This window comes from Natrix helvetica, assembly GCF_964273705.1.
Source record: "Natrix helvetica genome assembly, chromosome: 2".
In the NCBI taxonomy this organism is placed as follows: Eukaryota; Metazoa; Chordata; class Lepidosauria; order Squamata; family Natricidae; genus Natrix; species Natrix helvetica.
Genome location: NC_138552.1, coordinates 272,547,400 through 272,568,457, shown reverse-complemented (window position 1 = coordinate 272,568,457; position 21,058 = coordinate 272,547,400). Strand labels below are relative to the sequence as shown.

The 21,058-nt window shown below is 45.4% G+C and overlaps 1 protein-coding gene across 2 annotated transcripts; it reads left to right on the top strand.

The window, feature by feature from the left end:
- The first annotated feature begins 1,831 nt into the window (after positions 1-1,831).
- NSUN5 (NOP2/Sun RNA methyltransferase 5) lies at positions 1,832-20,766 on the top strand. Of its 2 annotated transcripts, none has more exons than XM_081941202.1 (10): positions 1,832-2,057; positions 4,299-4,421; positions 9,749-9,920; positions 10,940-11,048; positions 12,453-12,588; positions 14,072-14,187; positions 16,250-16,428; positions 17,155-17,359; positions 19,039-19,132; positions 20,574-20,766. In XM_081941202.1, the coding sequence occupies exons 1-10, from the start codon at positions 1,932-1,934 to the stop codon at positions 20,598-20,600; spliced, it is 1,287 nt and encodes a 428-aa protein (XP_081797328.1). In that variant the 5' UTR covers positions 1,832-1,931; the 3' UTR covers positions 20,601-20,766. The 2 variants fall into 2 exon arrangements, with proteins under 2 accessions (XP_081797328.1, XP_081797327.1); XM_081941201.1 differs by having other exon boundaries at positions 1,866-2,057; positions 18,983-19,132.
- The last annotated feature ends 292 nt before the right edge of the window (positions 20,767-21,058 follow it).

Below are 21,058 nucleotides of genomic sequence, written 5' to 3'. Positions count from 1 at the left end.
CATTAATATCCCCCCCCCCCAACAAAAAAGGACCAAAGTTTCGGCACCCCGAGTCGGGGCGTGGGGGAAGCCAAGTCCCGCCAATCTTGGCTGGCCTGAGCACCAGCCCTCCTTTGCCTGCAGCTCCAGGGCAGACGACCCCGGCACAGCCCCCGCTCGCCTGCCAGAGAAAGGCAAAGCCCCGGAGAGGCGGGATGGTCAGTTGAGCCAGATGTCCAGAACTGAGGCAGGGAAGAAGATCGAGAGATGTGGAGCCACAGACTCCCCCCTTTCCATCTGCCCTACAGCTTGTCTCCTTGGGTAGGACCAGGGCGCACATGGGATGAGTGGAGTTTGTGACCAACTTCAACGTGAATTGGGCTGTTTGTGACTAAATGGGACAGAAAACATAGAGGGATGCAATGGAACATGGAGGTAATCTAGTCCAACCCCTTCCCAAGGCAGGAGTCCTTACACTTCTTCTCTTTGAGAGTTGTCAGTGGCAGACATGAGGGAAATGGTGTGTGTGTGTGTGTGTGCGAGATAGAGAGAGAGAGAAATAGAAAGAAAAGTTGGAGAGAGGGAGACACAAGAAAGAAGGAAGGAGCAAAGGAAGGAAAGAAGAAAGAGAGAGAAAGGAAGGGTGAGAGAGACACAAGAAAGAAGGAAGGAAGGAAGAAGAAGAGAAAGGAAGGAAAGAAAGAGAGGGAGATACACAAGAAAAGGAAGGAATGAAGGAAGAAAAAGAAAGAAAGGAAAGAAAGTTGGAGACAGACAAGAAAGAAGGAAAAGAAAAAGAAAGGAAAGAAAGGAAGGAAGGAAGTTGGAGAGAGAGGGAAGGAAGGAAGGAAGAGAAAGAAAGTGGGGGAGAGAGACACAAGAAAGAAAAAAGGAAGGAAGGAAAAGAAAGAAAGGAAAGAAAGTTGGAGAGAGAGACAAGAAAGAAGGAAGGAAGGAAGAGAAAGAAAGAAAGAAAGAAAATAAGTGGGGGAGAGAGAGAGACAAGAAAGAAGGAAGGAAGGAAGGAAGAAAGAGGAAGAGCAAGGAAAGAAAGAGGGAGGGAGAGACACAAGAAAGGAAGGAAGCAAGATAAAGAAAGGAAGGAAAGAAAGAAAGGGAGAGAGAGACACAAGAAAAAGAGGGAAGGAAGGAATAAAGTAAGAGAGAAAGAAAGAAAGCAAAAGAAGAGAACTTATTATCACAATTGAGCTCAAAATTTTGGTTGCTAAGCAAGAGCGTTGTTAAGTGAGTTTCACCACATTTTCTAACTTGGCCACTCCCACCCGGTCACATGACCACTGAGCCACTCCCACAAAACAGGCCACACCTACAGAATAGGTTGTAAAAAATTTTGAAACCCACCACTGCTTCATAGAAATGCTTTTATATCCTTAAATAAGACTTTAATCATGTAGGACAGGGGTGTCCAAACTTGGCAACTTTAAGACTTGTGGACTTCAACTCCCAGAATTCCCCAGCAAGTTCCCAAGTTTGGACACCCCTGTTGTAACCAGTTCTGATAGCCTTTCATTGGGGGATTTCCAAACTTGGCAACTTTTAAGACTCGTTGGACTTCAACTCCCAGAATTCCCCAGTCCCAGTCGGCAGAAGTGAGAGAACTCGGGACGGTTCTCCGAATTGATTTGTCTTTCACTCAGCGTTTCTTTAAGGCAGAAGTCTTCAAACTTGGCAACTTAGACTTGTGGACTTCAACTCCCAGAATTTGAGAATTCTGGGAATTGAAGTCCACAAGTCTTAAAGATGCCAAGTTTGGGGACCCCTGCTTTAAGCTTACCCTTGTTTTTTATGTTCTACGTAAAGACGACGTAAAAACTACGGTAGCGTAGCTCTAACGAAAACCTCCCCTGCGTTACGCACGCGCAGTTCATTTCTTTGTTGAACGCGTGCGCGCCGGAGGCTCCCAGAGTCCGGATCCAAACAACCCGGGGAAGATGCGGCAGCGCAAGCAGGGAAACGGCGCGGCGTTTGGTCTTTATGGTGTTGCCGCTTCTATCCTGGCAAAACTGGAGCGTCGGGAAGGTTCCCTTAAGACCCTCGTCTATGGCAGTCACTTCCCGGCAAGTTGACGGTCTTTGCACAACTTAAGAGTTAAAAATAATAATGGGGGGGGGGGATAGATCCTCCACGTGTGAGGATAGACTATCTTTGTATTACAAGCTACAGACACTGCAGGACGACAGTTAGCTTCGTGTGTACGTGTGTGTCTGTTTTAGGAAGAGTCCTTTGAAGGAGTTCAATGAATATTTTGGGTGTCATTTAAAAACAAATTTTCTTCTGCTCAAAACGAGGACAGATGATGCAAAAATGCGTTGGATATACAATAATATGCCTATCGCAGGTTAACAATGTCCTCGAATCAAACTCGGCACTTGGTAATGTTATGCAGTTTCTTGGCCCAGTACAGATGTACCGTAGTTTGCATTGAACTCTTCCAGGGTATTTTCAGCTTCTCTGCATCGTCTACAAACCTGTAATTCCTTGGTAGTCTCCCATTCCAGATGTAAACCAGTCCAGCCCTGTTTAATCATAGTACAGAAAAGATCAGATGCTGCTGTGTTTTGACAAACACTCATTTACTATGGCTAACTCAACCACAGTTTACTTTATGGAATTAATCCATTTCCCCAAATTTGCACAATACTCGGAATAAAATATTTACTACCCATAATACTTACAGGCTGAAGTACGGTAGTTTCTTTTTGATTAAAAACATTGCACAATTTCAACCCTTGTTTTAAAAGACAATTGCATTCATAATTTCATGTGATTAAATATATGCCAGTTAATAGGGACTCTGAAGAGCCAGGTGGATGATCGGGTCTTCTAATTGTGTACGCATCAACATACCATTGAATCCATAATTTGTGTCTAATAGGCTGCTTCTTCTCAAAAAGGGCTCGGCATAATGTGTCCAAAATATAATTTGAGCCTGGTTATTATACCTCATGTGAGAATTCTGGGTTGATTTGTTCAGTGATGCTTTGTTTTTTGTTGTTCCTGGCTATCTATGGTATTTTTCAGAATTTTGTCCAGCACCAAAATTCAAAAGTGTCAATACTCTTTCTGTCTTGTTTTTTCAAAGTCCAACTTTCACTTGCACTATTCTGATCTTTCTAGATTTTGACAAATCACAGCATCTGAATATCTTTTTAAGGTCTTCATGGCTGCTGTACCATGTGCTAGTCCGTGGTTCATTTCTTGACTGACTGGCTTGTTCCTTTGCTATTGAGTGATCCTAAAAAGCAGAACTATCTATCTACCACTTTACTATCTTCATTGCCAACTAGGTTCTGGTTGCTGTACCTGTTGACATGAGTTTTGTCTTCTTTATATTTAATTCTCCTCATCTTCTTTATATTTAATTGTCCTCATCTTCTTTATATTAATCTTTGAGGGAGATGGGGAGTTCAGAAATGTGAAAGGTTAAAAAAATAAATAACGTTAATCCTGTTTTTTTCACTTTCACTGATTTTCCTTACAAAAGGTTGCAGACTATTTAATGTCAGGGTTCCAAGAAACCCCCCTAACGAAAGAAGACTCCGAGGCTTGAGTTTCCTCAAAGTTCCATTTTATTAGAGATGTCATATTGGCACCTCTGGGAAAACCCAAATCTGAAAGCTTCCAGGTTTTCCCCACCCAAATAAAAGTTCAAGTCCCTGCCCAGCACCCACATGTCCGTCACATGATCCTCCCAGTTGCATTATCGCAGCTGGCCTTGACTCTCTCAGTAAAGAATGTTATTTTGACTATATATCACCCACATTCTGTATAATCCTCCCTCCCATTTTCCCACAGTAGGAAATATGGCAGGCCTGAAGGCCCAATGTAAAAGATGGCTTCCAGGTCTGACATTTGCATTGTCAGGTATCAGAGTAGTAGTATCAGCATAGTGCAAGTCATTGATATTTTTTCTTCCCATTTTAAACATCATCTCCCCCCACCCCACCCCATATGCTTAGCATATAGAATGAATAAATAAGGAGAGAGTATATAACATCATCTCACTCCTTTGCTGACCTGGAGTCAGACTTTTCTACAATGTTTCATCTGGGCTGTGGCTTTCCCAATGGTTTGGGATTCCCATTTTGCTAAGGGCATTCCATACTTTCACAGTTTATTTTTGTCAGCATGTGAAACTAAAGATACTGTGTGATAGTTTCCACAAACTATGGTTTTGGTAGGTAAACTGGCCTGCTCCAATATGTTGTCTACTGTATGATTTTCCAGATTTGTTGGCATTGTTTGCTTAGTATCGTTATCAATCCTCATTCCATCAACAACATTCCTTCCTTTTGCAGAATACACGGCTGCTCTATGCACTCGTTTCAGAAACACGTCGCTATTCTTCCGTACTGGATTCCATCATAGAAGCTGCTGGTTTGTTCCGCGCTGAAAAAAAACTGCAGCCCCATCTGGCCAAGGTGAACAGGTGTGACCATTCCTTAGGAGAAGGTTGAAGCCATTTTTTAAAATACAATCTACAACTCCTTACCTGGAGTTGTTTTGGGTTTGGTAAATGCATAGATCATTATATGATTGGAAATGCACAATCAGTAGCTTGTAGGTGACTTCAACCCCGGGCTGCTCATGTGGACAGATTTGGGGGAATGTACGACAGCAGGCCCCTTTTCTGGTACCTGATAAGGCCTTTGGAAATGGAGAGTGGAACAACGAGATAAGGGAAAGTCCAACAATGTGAATGGGGTGGAATGTAGAAAAAGCAGACAATGTCAGTTATTTGTTTTTTTTTTCTCTTTCACTGATCTCTCTTGCCTCTAGACCAGTGGTGGGCAACCTTTTTTTTCAACTGAGCCAAATCTCGCCAAAACCACGATTGAAATTTATTTTGAGAGCCACATTTTTAAAACCGAAAATACATAGGATGGTACACTGTTTTTAGTTTCAATAAACTCTGGCATTTGAAGCACGCAAGTCTTAAAGCTGTCAAGTTACAAGATCCTTGCATCCCTAACCCTTTAGGAAAAAAACCCCAAGGGGTCTTCAAACCTGACAGCTTGAAGACTTGTGGACTTCAACTCCCAGAATTCTGAGAACTGAAGTCCACCAAGGGCATCAATCATATTAGCCCAGGGATCTGCAAAATTGGCTCTTAAGACTGGTGGACTTCAACTCCCAGAATTCTGAGAATTGAAGTCCACCAGTCTTAAAACAGCCAACTTTGCAGACCTCTGTGTTAGCCCAAAGCCTGGCGCTAGGCGGGCCTTGCTCCCCCATTGGTGGAGCCCCAAGAAGCAAGGAGGGAGAAAAAGAAACGGAGGCTAAGGAGCTTCCCCCCCGCCCCCTCCCAGCAAAAATCTAACTGGGGAGCCGGGCGGGCTGTAGCAAATTAGCCGATCATGCGGCGTGATCAGCTAATTTGCTACTGCCCGCCCGGCTCCCCGGTTAGATTTTTGCTGGGAGGGGGCAGGGGGAAGCTCCTTAGCCTCCGTTTCTTTTTCTCCCTCCTCGCTTCTCGTCCCCGCCCAACTTCAGGATCCTCCCTAATCATTGTGGGTCGAAAAGAAACAAGGGAAAGGGGCGCTTGTTTTGAAGTGCCCGAGAGGAGGGAGGGGAGCGGGTGCCTGGCACACAGAAGAGCCGCATTAAAATGTGTAAAGAGCCATATGTGGCTCGCGAGCCGCGGCTTGCCGACCACTGCTCTAGACCAACGATGGCGAACCTTTTTTGGCTCGTATGCCATAAGTGGGGGGAGTGCAGGAGAGTCGTGCGTGAGCGTGCTGCACCCATAATGTAATGCGCGACCCCCCCAGTGCGCATACGCGCATTAGAGGCACTCCCCCCATTTTTTGCATGCTTTTTTCGACCTCCCCAGGCTCCAGAGGCTTTATAGGAGCCTGGGGAGGGTGAAAATAGCCTCCCCCGCTCACCCGGAGGCCCTCCGGAGGCTTCAGGGACCTTCAGGAGGCTTCCCTGAAGCCTCTGGAGGGCAAAAAACAACCCTACGAGCAAAGCAGAAGTGACTTCCGTTTTGTTCGTAGGGTGGTTTTAGTCCTCCGGAGTCTTCGGGGACCTTCAGGAGGCTTCCCTAAAGGCTCCAGAGGACTAAAAACGACCCCACGAGCAAACAGGAAGTCAGTTCCCGAACTTCCGGTTTGCCCGTAGGGCCATTTTTTTGCACTCCGAAGGCTTCAGGCAAGGTCCTGAAGCCTCCAGAGGGCCTCCGGGGTGGGCAGGGGAGGCTTTTTTCGCCCTCCCCAGACTCCTATAAAGCCTCTGGAGCCTGGGGTGTGTGTGTGAAAAATGGCTTTAAAAAAGACTGAACTCAGCTGGCCAGCTGGCAGGGCAAGGCCTCGTGCCATAGGTTCGCCATCCCGGCGGTAGATGTTTTAAATACTCCATCTATTTTAAAGAAGAAATTGGATAGCCATTTGTCTGGAATGGCAAAGGCAGTGATGGTGAACCTTTTTGGCACCAAGTGTCCAAAGAAACTTGACATCCTGAAACCCCGGAAACTGGTTTCTAACGCACCATCTGGTCTTTGCACATGCTGGAGCCCTGGAAACCTGAAGATCAGCTGGCCGTTGCGCATACACATGCTGGCCACCTAGTCTTCTGGTTTCTGGCACATGCAGGCATGCCAGCCAGCCAGCCGGTCTTAACGTGTGCCAGAGCGCTGGAAACCCAATGTTTCCAGGGCTCTGGCACATGCAAAGATCAGCTGGCCGGCGTGTGCAGAAAAGCAGCTGGTGATAGCGCGTGTGCTCACAAAGGGCTCTGCTAGTCACCTCTGGCATCCATGCCACAGGTTCGCCATCCCAGGCATAGGGTCACCTCTTTGAGCAGGGGGGTTGGAAAAGAAGACTTTCAAGGTCCCTTCCCTATTATTCTGCATTCTATTCTGTATTCTTTCTTTCTTCCTTCCTTCCTTCCTTCCTTCCTTCCTTCCTTCCTTCCTCCCTCCCTCCCTCCCTCCCTCCCTCCCTCCCTCCCTCCCTCCCTCTTTCTTTCTTTCTTTCTTTCTTTCTTTCTTTCTTTCTTTCTTTCTTTCTTTCTTTCTTTCTTTCTTTCCTCAAGCATTTTTCAGGAATTTGTAGGGATTCCTGTAACCCAATTTCATTCGTCTGTTTTTTAAATGTGTTGTTCATATTACGAGGAGATCGTTGCAATGGGTAGAATAATCAGTGCAGTATAGTGGTAAAAAGTGTTGGATTAGGATTGAAGCTTCAGTTCCTCCCTCAGCCATAGAAAGTCATTGGACCCATCTTTCTTTCTCAGATCAGCTTGCAATTTGAAAATACAGATAACTCAATGATGATATTCAAGATAAATGCCCATATAACGTGTTTCCCCGAAAATAAGACAGGGTCTTATTTTCTTTTGACTCTCCAAATAAGGGGTTGGCCTTATTTTCGGGGAGGTCTTATTATTTTTCAGGTGCAGGAAGCAGCAAGCCCACCAGCCCCACCCTCTCCGTCCCACCACTGCTTGCCTGTGGCCACAATGACCCAAGTTCTCCTTGCATCCTGGCCTTCGCCTGCCCTGCTTGCTGGCCGCCGAACAGCTGACTGTGCTGCTCTGGCCTCGTGGGGGGGGGGGCCCTCGGGGCCTCTTCCTGGCAGAACAAACAAAAACACACAAACACACACACTCTCCCCCTCCAAGGCAGCCACATCCCTTCACTAACTTGCTTTCCAGCTCCATTCTCCACTCCACGTCCAGGACAAGAAAAGTAGGCTGTGTGCCTATGGTAAAAAAAAATACAAGAAAATACCTTCCAAGTTCTCGCAAAAAAGAAAAAAAAAGATCCTGCGAAGTTGGAAGTAGTCCCACAAACTACTTTTCTTGCCCTGCATGTGGCAGTGGAGAATGGAGCAGGAAAGCAGGTTAGTGGAGGGACGTGACTGCCTTGGGGGGCGGGGGGTAGGGATCGATCTCACCCACCCACACACCATCCTTTCCTTGGGAACTCTGCACAGATGCAGAGAAGGCTTCGGATAGAGCATTTGGGGGATGTGTGTCTGCGCTGAGATCCCAAGGAAAGAACGATTGCCAGGAAAAGGGGTGGGGGGGAATTTGCTTCTTATCCTGTTCTGAGTCTGTGCTGAGCTTCAGAACAGGGTAAGAGAAAATAAAATCTCCCCTCCACATTTTCAAGCCGCTAGTAAAAATTCCCCATTCCGATCCTTCAATGCTGCAATCCTGGAATATGCTGAAGGCTCGAAATGGGGCATTTTTGCGAACGGCTTGAAAATGTGGAGGGGGATATTCCTGCCTCTCACCCTGTTCTGAAGGTCAGCACAGACTGAAAACAGGATAAGAGACAAAATACCCCCTCCCCATTTTCAAGCGGTTTGCAAAAACGCCCCATGGGGTTTCGAGCCTTCAATGTGAATATGCAGGTGAGAAACAATCTCTAATAGGCATGAAAATCCATACACTTGGGACATCGGAAGAAGCCCTGCGAGGAGACACTGCTGCCGAAGTGCAGAAAATCCCCCCCCCCCAACCTGCAGATCGTGCTTTCAAAGAGGAGTTTCACCAGGACGAAGAGGTGGCTGAAGGCAGTGTTTGTGTCGCCTTCATCCTGGTGAAACTCTTCTTTAAAAGGACGATCTGCAGGTGTGGGGGGGATTTCCTGCACATCAGCAGCGGCGTCTCCAAACAGGGCTTCTTCCAATGGCCCAGGTGTATTGATTTCCATGCCTTCTTTTCCTGTTCCGTGGACAGAATTGCGAGCTGTGACTGTCGCTGTTATGTAAGGCGGGCATGAGGCATTTGGGGTGCGTTGCTTGGCCTCCGGCTTCTTTTGCCGCCGCAATTGGCTGCAAAAGCGACCGGCGTTTGCTGGAGGCAGAGGCCTCAGTGGCACCCGCAAATCAGCTGTTTTGTGAATGGAGCGGCCCAGCTGATCTGATTAAGGGGCCAAGAAGCCCTGAGGTGACCGGGGAAGGGAAGGGCTGCCCCCTGTTCTGGCTAAACCCACCCCTTCACTAGGGCTTATTTTCAGGGGAGGGTTTATATTTTTACCCACCGCGAAAATCTGGCATGGCCTTAGTTTCAGGACATGTTGTATTTTCGGGGGAAATACGGTAATATGTCTTGAGCTTGTGGAGAAAAAGTACCATTTAACTATGACAAGTACCGTATTTTTCAGAGTATAAGATACACCTTCTACCCCCACCAGATGCACCAATATTGGTGCATCTTATAAACTGAATACAGCCATTTTTGACTTCCCGAAACCCCGCCCCCGCATCCCATTTTTTGCAAAAAATGTGCCATTTTTCACAAAAACTGAGGCGTTTTTGCCTTCCCCCAGCCCCCAGAAGCACTCTGCAGGCTTCAGCAGGGCTGGGGGAAGGCAAAAATGCCTGTTTTTGCAAAAAAGCCCTAATTTCTGGCTGTTTTTTGCCTTCCTCAAGCCCCGCTGAAGCCTGCAGAGTGCTCCTGGGGTCCAGGGAGGACAAAAACTTTTTTTTCTTACTTACCTCTTTGAAATCTTGGTGTGTCTTGTACACCGGTGTGTCTTATAGTGTGAAAAATACGGTAAATATATCCATGACTCAAACAATGTTAGATGTGCCTTTCATTGCCGCCTTTCATTCTGTCTTACTGTTCTTACTTCCTTGCTGATGCTGTCCAGGTGTGGCCTATGCATCTTCTTAAAAAAGCTTTCCTGGATACACGACAGCTGACATCTCAATCCACTCCAGCTGGATGCAGAGCCAGATGTTCCACTCTTAGGCTCAGATCCAAGCTATTTTCTCCTGCTCCTCTCCTTTCTTAGGTGTTGGTATATGACTTACTCATTGGCAAGGGACTTCATGGTGGAGGACGTGGGAAGGCCCTGGTATTGAAGCATCATGCGCGTCTCCAGGCTGAGCTTGCCCGCTTGAAGGTCCAGAAAAAAGTGAGCTGCAATGAAGATCTTCTGCCACCAGCTGGAGACTCTGACAAAGGTAGGTGCTTAGAGTTTTTGGAAGAGGTCAGAGGGTCGAATTTAAATAGACGGCAGTGTTACGTCAGCTGCAACTGAAAAAATAGGAATAAAAACTGCAGCTTTTGGAAAGTCTGTCTAAAGTGTTTGGCCAAATTGTCTCTTGGCAGCAGTTGTGCAGGCTTCAATGCTGTCTGTCTGCAACAAAGGACAGCTAGTCAGCCAGCCGAAGTTGGATTGGCGTATTATGTTAAATCACCATGAGACGTATTTGGTTTGGCTTCATGTGTTGTGTGAACCAACCATTATGGTTCATAAAATATGATTTATGAGTTACTGTGCTGACTGAACTCCAGAGAACTGGAGCTTACTCAGGCCATGATGAAACAAACTAAGAATAATGTGTGAACCAGGGCAATGCCTATGGACAGTTTTCTCACAATCTCTATTCTGGCTATTTGAGATGATGTTCTTGCAGGATCAAAATGGATACAAAAGACAAAGCAGTTACACATTATGGAAAACCCAGGAACTTGATTTACAATACAATAATACAATAGTAGAGTTGGAAGGGACCTTGGAGGTCTTCTAGTCCAACCCCCTGCCTAGGCAGGAAACCCTATACCGTTTCAGACAGATGGCTATCCAACATCTTCTTAAAGACTTCCAGTGTTGGGGCATTCACAACTTCTGGAGGCAAGCTGTTCCACTGATTAATTGTTCTAACTGTCAGGAAATTTCTCCTCAGTTCTAAGTTGTTTCTCTCCTTGATTAGTTTCCACCCATTGCTTCTTGTTCTACCCTCAGGTGCCTTGGAGAATAGTTTGACTCCCTCTTCTTTGTGGCAACCCCTGAGATATTGGAACACTGCTATCATGTCTCTCCTAGTCCTTCTTTCTCTTAAGCTAAACATATCCAGTTCCTGCAACCGTTCTTCATATGTTTTAGTCTCCAGTCCCCTAATCATCTTTGTTGCTCTTCTCTGCACTCTTTCTCTTTAAAGAAGATTTAAGAAGATCCCTGTCTCTTTTTTTTCCCCAGCACTTCAGATGCCGCGCTATGTCCGAGTGAATTTATTGAAGACATGTGTGGATGATGTCGTTGATTACTTCAAGCGCCAGGGCTACTCTTACCAGGGCAAAGCAGCCCGGTTAGTTTAGTCTCCTCCAACTTCTGCTCCATATCTCAGGAACAGGCAGGCTCTCTGTCTGCAGACTGTAGTGTTGCAAACTTTTCGGGAATCCCAATTGCTCACTTTCCTTCTCTCATGTGCAGCCACAAGGAGAAGACTGAAAGCATCCATTTTCATTCTGGCATATCTGCAGTTTATCGTAAAAAAACAACCTAAGTAGAGTCCAGCCTGGTTACAATGGATGAGACACACAACCAGGAAATGCGAGGACTTTTACGCTAGAGCAGGTGTGTCAGACTCAAGGCCTGTGGGCTGGATCTGGCCCCTGCGATGCTTAAATGTACCCCGCAAAAACGGCCTGGAAATAGGCAAAGGACAGGCCTGCGGTGACTCTGGCAGCCAAAATAGAGCGTGGGGGGCGGTGGTGCATGTGGCCCCCCCCCGTGCCTTGCTTTTGGCCTGGACAGCCTCCTGCAGCACTCTGCTGGCCAAAATGGAGTGTGTGTGCCCCCTCTGCCCGACTTTGGCTGGCAAGGTGCTGCAGGAGGTGTCAGTCCCATCTCCCCCCCCCCCCCCCCATTCTGGTCAGAACTACAATGCTGATCCAGCCCGCGAAGAAATCCAGTTCGACACCCCTGGGCTAGAGGGGTTTTGAGAAACAACCCAAAAGTAGGCAGTGGCACATCACGGTCATACCATAGGCAAGGAGACAACATAGATATGCCTGTGTAGTAATTGAGGCAAATTTGGCTTGAAGGAGATTTACCGTCCATGCAGATTGTCAGTCATCCAGGTTGCAGTTGTCCCAAAAGTGCTTTTTTCAAGAGGCCACCGGACTTCCTTGTTTTTCTTTGAAGATGTTTTGCTTCTCATCCAAGAGCTGAAGAAGCTTCTTGGATGAGAAGCGAAACATCTTCCGAGAAAAAAAAGAACGTCCGGTGGCCTCTTGAAAAAAGCACTTTTGGGACAACTGCAACCTGGATGACTGACAATCTGCATGGACGGTAAATCTCCTTCAAGCCAAATTTGCCTCAATTACTACACAGGCATATCTATGTTGTCTCCTTGCCTATGGTATGACCGTTGGGATAAGAAGACTTGTTTTAAAAGTAGCTTGTGATTACTATAGTTATAGTAGCTATAGTTAAAATGAGTAAGGGTAACATAAGATGCTGAAGTTGCCCCCCTTACTCTTTTTTGGGCCGGATTGAAAGAGGAAGAAAGATTTGGAGTCTGGTGGGGAGATAGTTTCATCCTCATAGTACAAAAATAGACCAGGTACATTTGTGCTTGTTATTGTGCATCCGTTTGTCCAAGTCTCTCTCTCCCCTGCTCTCTGGCTCTGCACATCTGGGAGGAGAGAAGTTTTTTAAGCTTGGGGAAGAAGCAACAGCTTTCCATCTTTATTACTATCATTTTCAGTATGGAGGAAGCAATCTTATCCAGGAAGAAATTCCTGCTGGACCTCCATCTTCGTGACCTGCTGATCTTCCCTCCTCAGACAGACCTTCATGAAAACCAGCTCTATCAGGCTGGGCACATCATTCTCCAGGACAAGGTGAGTGAGGCTTGGATAGGACACAGTGGCCTGAGGACTTCTCCACCTGGACCAGAGGGAAGGGCTGGTGGATCTGCTTAGCTGGCAGCTGACCTGCCTTGATGAAGTTGCCCAACACAGTCAGACTCTTTGATGGCCTCTCTCTTCCTTCCAAGTGCAGCTTCTGGCCGGTTTCAGGCTTTTAGGCTTTATACTACGGTTTTGAAATGGTTCCTATTTCATCTTGGCAGTTCGAATCCCAGCTCTAGGTTGACTCAGCCTTCCATCCTTCTGAGGTGGGTAAAATGAGGACCCAGATTGTTGAGGGCAATAGGCTAACTCTGTAAACCACTTAGAGAGGGCTATAAAACTTGAACATTGGACACTATCTAACCAAATGAAATTCAATGGTGAAAAAACTAAGGTTCTACGAAAACAAAATGCACAGGTACAGTATAGGTGGTACCTTGCTCAATAGTAGTAACTGTGAGAGGGAACTTGGACTCCTAGTGGACAACCATTTAAATATGAGCCAGCAGTGTGCAGCAGCTGCCAAAAAAGCCAACACAGTTCTAGGCTGCATCAACAGAGGGATAGAATCAAGATCACGTGAAGTGTTAGTACCACTTTATAATACCTTGGTAAGGCCACACTTGGAAGACTGCATTCAGTTTTGGGCGCCACAATGTAAAAAAGATGTGGAGACTCTAGAAAGAGTGCAGAGAAGAGCAACAAAGATGATTAGGGGACTGGAGACTAAAACATATGAAGAACGGTTGCAGGAACTGGTTATGTCTAGTTTAATGAAAAGAAGGACTAGGGGAGACATGATAGCAGTGTTCCAATATCTCAGGGGTTGCCACAAAGAAGAGGGAGTCAAACTATTCTCCAAGGCACCTGAAGGCAGGACAAGAAGCAATGGGTGGAAACTAATCAAGGAGAGATGCAACTTAGAACTGAGGAGAAACTTCCTGACAGTTAGAACAATTAATCAGTGGAACAGCTTGCCTCCAGAAGTTGTGAATGCTCCAACACTGGAAGTTTTAAAGAAGAGATTGGACAACCATTTGTCTGAATGGTATAGGGTTTCCTGCCTGAGCAGAGGGTTGGACTAGAAGACCTCAAAGATCCCTTTAAACTCTGATTCTATTCTATTCTAATCTATTCTATTCTATTCTAAAAGCACTGTTGAGCGTTATATAAGTCTAAGTGCTATTGCTATCGCTCTCTTGCAATAACTTATCACTTTTCATTTTGTCGTAAATTCTCCAGGTGAAATACATACAGTACATGTCAGCTTCGCCTTAATAGGCTGTTTACTTGCCAAAGCGAGGCCGAGATTTTTTTGTTAAACTACAGGCGTGAATGTAGTGGGCGATAAATGTTTCTTGACAATATGTTTGAGAAGCTGCTATTGAGGATGGGGAATATGGAAAGAGGGTGGTGGGCCTGCCATATGTGGATAAGTCTGCATTTATCTCAGGGGTGTGTATTTTAACCCTAGGCCAGCTGCCTCCCTGCCTTGGTCCTGAACCCCACCCCAGGGTCCCAGGTGATTGATGCCTGTGCTGCTCCTGGCAACAAAACCAGCCAGCTGGCTGCCATCATGAAGAACAAAGGGTAAGGGAAAGGAAGGGCAATACCATTTATTTATGGAAATGTTTTAGGAAATATTGTAGGCTACAGGATCCTCTGTGGCAATTCACAGCACAACAGTCATTTCTACAAAGATCCGGGTGATGAGGATAATTTAGCCGAAGTAGCATTTGCATTAGGCTCCCAGAAAGATCTGGAATAGATTTTGGGAGCATCTGTTCTCTAGGTTTGCATGATATTAGCAAGCGCCCCCCCCTCCAGCCCCCCCATTTTCTCCTCTCATCTAGTCAATTTTGCAGGTCTAATTGGTGAATTGAAGGTTACTCCCTCTGGTGCTGCTTAACATTACCGTATTTTTCAGAGTATAAGACACACCTTTTTCCCTCAAAAAAGAGGCTGAAAATCTGGGCGTGTCTTATACACTGAATACAGCATTTTTTGCCTCTGAAACCCCACCCCCTTCACCAAAATGGCCGTGCATAGCCTTTAGGAAGCTTGTAGAGTGCTCCTGGGGGGCTGGGGATGACAGAAATGGGCGAAAAATGAGCCATTTTTTGCTCAATTTTGCCCCCCCCCCCACCCGCCAGGAGCACTCTACAAGCCTCTTAAAGGCTGTTTGTGCCCTTTATTTGACAAAACCCAGGCTGTTTCCACGAAAAATGGACCATTTTTGCTCATTCCCCCACCCCTCGAGCACTCTACAGGCCTCCTAATGGCTATTCATGCCCTTTTTGTGTGTGGGGGGGGGAAATGGGCCCATTTTCACGAAAACGGGCCGTTTTTGGGAGGTCTGTAGAGTGCAAAAACTTTTTTTTTTAATTTGCCTCTTCAAAACCTTGGTGTGTCTTATACTTTGGTGTGTCTTATACTCCAAAAAATATGGTAAATTTCATCCCAGTTGCAAGTTGATTTTTTTTTTACACAAAAGAAACACTTGTGGTTGACTGGTATGAGAAAGGACAATTTCTCTGTATTCTTTAAATGATATTCAACTATTTCTAATTATGTTGAAATTTACATTATTATCTGAAATATGCTAGTGATTTTTGTAGAAACTATGGCATACTGTCATAAATATTACAGTATTTTTTCTTTACTCCCAAATTTGCAATGTCCATTCGTAATTTAATTTTTTGGTTTTAGGTGAGAAGCCCTGAGATAACTCTGCTTGGCTAAATAGGTTGCTCCACAATTTGCAGTTGTTTGCTTAGTATTAGACTATGATCACAGTTTAATTCATGTAAATAATCATAGTTATGCAAAACGGCCTCCCCCCAAGAAATTCTTAAACAAAAAAATTATCTGTCTTACCTGCCTCTTAAAGTACTGGATGAAACGCTTGTTTTGTAATATTCATATGTTTGTGAGAAAATCACTGGATTTTGCTAGAGGTTTTAAAAATGCACCAAATAACACATAACACTTTACTTGTTTATAAATGACACATCAAGAGCATTAATTCAAGTCTGGGTTTGCTAAGAAAGTTGTTTAAATTTAACATCGTCTTCAATTTTCTTTTACTGTGGCCTCAACTTTTCTAGAAAGTTTACTTTTGTATTCTAGAGGGGTTTGTCACTGTAGTTGAATTCACACAAATCATTCTAAAATGTAATATGAATTTTGTTTTTAATTGGCTTAGTATGTTGCATGAATGCAGTCATTGCAGATTGTGGATTAATACTGTGTGTGAACCCAGCCAGTTGAGTATTTTCCAGTTGAGTATTTTCAGCAGTTTAATGACAAAAGTAACAATTAGCTGCAAAACTACTATTATCTTTTGTAATATAGCCACTGGGCACCCTCCAGACAGAAGGATGAACTTTGAAGTAGTAAGCTTCCAGTCTTTGTGGATCTCAGGATGAGGTAGATCTCATTTGATTCTTCCAATTAGAAAGCAAAAATTCCAAGAAGCCAGGTTGGAGAAAATAGATCCTGCAGATGACTTAAGTTTTGGATAAACCTTGGAGAGGAAGGGCTGCTTGTGGTGAAGTTATTGTTTTTCACCTTTCTCTCCCATGGAGGTATCTGATTTTATGCTCATGTGCCCATGACCACTCAAAACATCCTTCTGTCTCTTGAAATGCAGGCGGATCTTTGCCTTTGATCTGGATGCCAAGCGGCTGGCCACCATGAGCACTATGTTGGTACGGGCAGGGGTGACCTGCCATGAGCTGGCACACCAAGACTTCTTAACAACAGATCCCACTGACTCCAAGTACAGCAAAGTGAGATACATTCTCTTGGATCCTTCATGCAGTGGCTCAGGTGAATGAAGGGTGGAGGTGGATTTCCAGCTGGGACTTACATTAAATACAAGCTTATTAGGAAAATGGATGAGAGAGCATCAAGGTATATCAAAGAGCCGCAGTGGCACAGTGGTTAGAGTGCAGTCCTGCAGGCTACTTCTGCTGATTGCTACCTGCCTGCAATTTGGCAGATCGAATCTCACCAGGCTGAAGGTTGACTCAGCCTTCCATCCTTCCGAGGTGGGTAAAATGAGACCCCAGATTGTTGGGGGCAATATGCTAAACCACTTAGAGAGGGCTCTAAAACACTCTGAAGCCGTATATAAGTGCTATTGCTATATTTTTCTGCAGCCTGGATTTGGAACAGTGAATAAGTATCCTAAAAGCCATACGTTGTGCCTTTTTATCCAAGATGGGAAGCTGACAGCTAATTCGAACAGTTGGAAATAGTTTTTAGGAAGAGGGCCATTTATGATTTGACTCTCAGATATAATGGTGATGTTTCCAGATTAAGCGTGATAGAACGGAGCTGACCTGGGTTTGTATACATAGATTTACAAGTAAATTTTAAAAATGGAACGATACGGTTCCAGAGCCAAATTTCTATCTCTCCAGCTAAGTAAAGACAGGTACTTTTAGGTAGGTATCAAAACTGAGAGCCCAATACGTATTTGCCAGTGTGCTGACTCCCTAGAGGCCAGGTTTCAACAGCTAATGGTGCGTGTGATGTCTGTTTCTGTTGCAGGTATGGTCAACCGCCTGGCAGAGGAGGAAAGCACCTCCCTGCCTATGCGACTGCAGGCGCTTGCTGGGTTCCAGCGAAAAATGCTGGCACATGCATTGCAGTTCCCTGCCCTTCAACGGCTGGTTTATTCCACGTGCTCGGTGCACAAAGAAGAGAACGAAGATGTGGTGCAGGATGTGTTGGAGCAGGAGGGAAGCGCCTTCAGGTATAAGAAGGTGGATAAATCGGGCTCTGCCTTCCTGCAGCTGGTAGAGTTTGGGCTGCAAAGTGGGATGGTTCCTTGCTAGTCCCAAAGGTGCTTTTTTTCAAGAGGCAACTGGACTTAGTTGAAGAAGCTTCTTGGATGAGAAGCAAAGCGTCTTCAAAGAAAAACCAGAAAGTGCAGTTGCCTCTTGAAAAAAAGCACCCTTGGGACAACCATGACATTTTGGTCGCCACGGTGTAAAAAAGATGCTGAGACTCTAGAAAGAGTGCAGAGAAGAGCAACAAAGACGATTAGGGGACTGGAGGCTAAAACATATGAAGAACGGTTGCAGGAACTGGGTATGTTTAGTTTAATGAAAAGAAGGTCTAGGGGAGACATGATAGCAGTGTGCCACTATCTCGGGGGTTGCCACAAAGAAGAGGGAGTCAAACTATTCTCCAAGGCACCTGAGGGTAGAACAAGAAGCAATGGGTGGAAACTAATCAAGGAGAGAAGCAACTTAGAACGGAGGAGAAACTTCCTGACAGAACAATTAATCAGTAGAACAGCTTGCCTCCAGAAGTTGTGAATGCCCCAACACTGGAAGTCTTTAAGAAGATGCTGGATAGCCATCTGTCTGAAACAGTATAGGGTTTCCTGCCTAGGCAGGGGGTTGGACTAGAAGACCTCCAAGGCCCCTTCCAACTCTGCTATTGTATTGGATGACTGAGAATCTCCATAATTGTCTTCCTTGTTATTTAAGGATTGCTGGAGGAAAGGACTGTATAAAGCTAGAAGTCCCTTGGAAATCAAGATAGCTCATCCTCTTCATACGTGATGCCCTCCTGGAGTGTAGATCCACATTTGTTTCATGTTCCAAACATAATCAAACTAACGGGATCTCTCCTGTGCTTTCATCTTGTTGGCAATTCATGACAAATACATTTGAAAGCAGCAATCTCTTTATCTTCTCTGTTAGGGTTGGAGCCATTGGGGACAGGAACGACATTTTTCCATTTTCATAGCCATTAAGAACCAAAGCTTCTTAGTTAAACACAATTCCTGGCGACTTCGGGGATATTCCGAGCAGTGGTTTTGCTGTGGCCATTTTCTAGGATGGTTGTTTGATTTCCCAGTCTAGAGGCTACCTGGTATTTCCTGGTAATAACAAGATCTGACCCTGCTTAGCTTTTGGAGATCAACCAGGGTGTTAGATCCGTGATGGCAAACCTATGGCACGCGTTTCAGAGGTGGCACCCAGATCCCTCTGTGGGCACGTGCACCGTGGCCAACTGCTCTTCCGGGTTCTGGCATATGCGTACCAGAATCTGGAAGAGAGAAGCTGTCTGGTGTGCATACACACGCCAGAACCTGGAAGAGCAGCTGGCTGCCACACGCATGCGCACCGGCCAGCTGCTCTCTTCTGGGTTCCGGTGCCCCGGCACTTGCACGCTCTAATTTCGGTACTCGGTGCCAAAAAGGTTAACCATCACTGAGTTAGCTGCCACCGTGCTGCTGATTAGACAATTTTGAAAGATGGAAGTTTACTTCCCGTGTGTGGCTGCAAGATAGTAAGGCAGCCACATAGAAAGGACAGGGAAGCACTGATTTCTGAAAGGCCTTCTCTGCTTTTCTTCCTTGGAGGTTGGTAGAAGTCCTGCCATCCTGGACCCCTCGTGGCTTACCTGTTTTTCCTGAAGCCAAGTGCTTTCTCCGAGCGTCGCCAGAAGAAACACTGACCAATGGGTTCTTTGTAGCAGTGTTGGAAAGGAAGCACAAAGCATGTGCAGCAAGGTGAAAGAATGCTCTGCGAGTGTGTGTGTTGTACAGGCAGTCCTTGACTTACAGCTGTTTGCGTAGTGACCGTTAGACATTAACAACAGCATGGACAAAAACGATTCAGGACCAGTTTTCTCACACTATTGCAGCATCCCCATGGTCATGTGATCAAAATTTGGGTGCTTGGCATCTGGCATGTATTTATGACAGTTGTACTGTCCTGGGGTCACCGTTTGTCATTTACCCAGCTGGCTTCTGGCAAGCCAAGTCAATGGGGGAAGCAAGATTCATTTAGCAACTGCGTGATTCACTTAACAATTGTTTTTCATTTGTTTTACAACTGTGGCAAAAGTCGCAAAATCGGGCACAACTCACGCTGTCTTGCTTAGCAACAGAAATTTTGGCTCAATTGGGGTTGTAAGTTAAGGATTACCTGTATGCTATATAGCATAAATACTCTATATATGTTCCCTATAGTCTATAAGGTAAAGGTACAGTTTCCCCTCGCACATATGTGCTAGTCGTTCCCGACTCTTAAAGGGCAGCACTCATCTGTTTCAACAGCCAGCGCTGTTCGAAGATGTGGTCATGTGGCTGGCATGACTACATGTTACCTTCCCACCAAAGTGGTCCCTATTTTTCTACTTGCATTTTTACATGCTTCCGAACTGCTAGATTGGCAGAAGCTGGAACAAGTAACGGGAGCTCACTTGGTTACGCGCACTAGGGATTTAAACTGCCCAATTGCTGACCTTCCTGATCGACAAGCTCACCGTCTTAGCCACTGAGCCACCGTGTCCCTTATGCTCTATATTTCTGTGTTATTAACAAAAAAGGCATGATTCCCACCTTTCAGAATGTCTTAAAATGATTCTGGAGGTCAAACCTATGAGGTTTGTGGCTCTCTGCCCTCAACCCTGGCAACGGGATCCTACTTTTCACTATTGAGATAAGCTTCAATGTACCTGTTTAAAAACCTGCATTATGGGGCCCAATAAGCCTTGTGCCAATCTTGAACGGGTCAGTCAGAAACAGCACACATAGAAATGGAGGGGTTTTTTTCCAGGTGCAGAGGTGATTCTGTCAAAGCACATCTTGTTAGGAAAAAACAGTAATTTCCATATAATACAAGACTGTCAAATGTTCCAGGCTGGAAACAAGATTTTATTTCTAGAAATAGGGAGCCAACATCCATCTGCCTTTCTTCCCACTCAGTCCTGGGAGAGTCCTGGGTGTAATTTCACATCGTCTCTGCACTAAAGTTCAATTTGCATGGCCAGAGACTCCCCTCATGTTACTCCTACTCTGCATAACTTCTATCTCCAGAGTTCTGTTATTTTGCTTGATGGTTTTGCACCCTTTGAATCAAGTCTTACTATGTTTCAGATATTTATGTCACGATTGCGTTTTGATTGATAGGAAATAGCTTTCTGTTCTTTGTGGGTTTTGCTTGTAGTTCTGCAGTGCTGCTTCCGGAGGCTGACAGTAAATTAGAAACAAATCCCAATCCAGCAACCAGAAAACGAAAAAAGAAGAAACAAACGGCTCTTCCAAATAAGTGAAATTCTTCCGCGGCTTACTGGTCTTTATCAATGGAGTTTGCAAGAGAAAAGAACTTGGATGGAAATAAAAGTCAACTTTTCAGTCAAGTCAGTGTGGACATACTGAAATGGGAACTTGCAGAATATCAGGTTCGGCCAAAAATATTGTAAACCAAGATCATGTGACTGCAGGTTATTGCAATACCCATAAATGCGGGGCAGCCGCCGAGTGCCGAAAATGCAGTCAGGACTCTGGGGAGCCACCGGAACTGTAATTACCTTGGAGTGGGGGGTGGGGTGGGGTGTGTGTGTGTGTATCTATGGAAGACCACCTGTATGGAGGTCTTGAGAGAAATTGAGCTGGAAATGTTCACCCCCATCCTGTGGGAAGGGGGCCCTT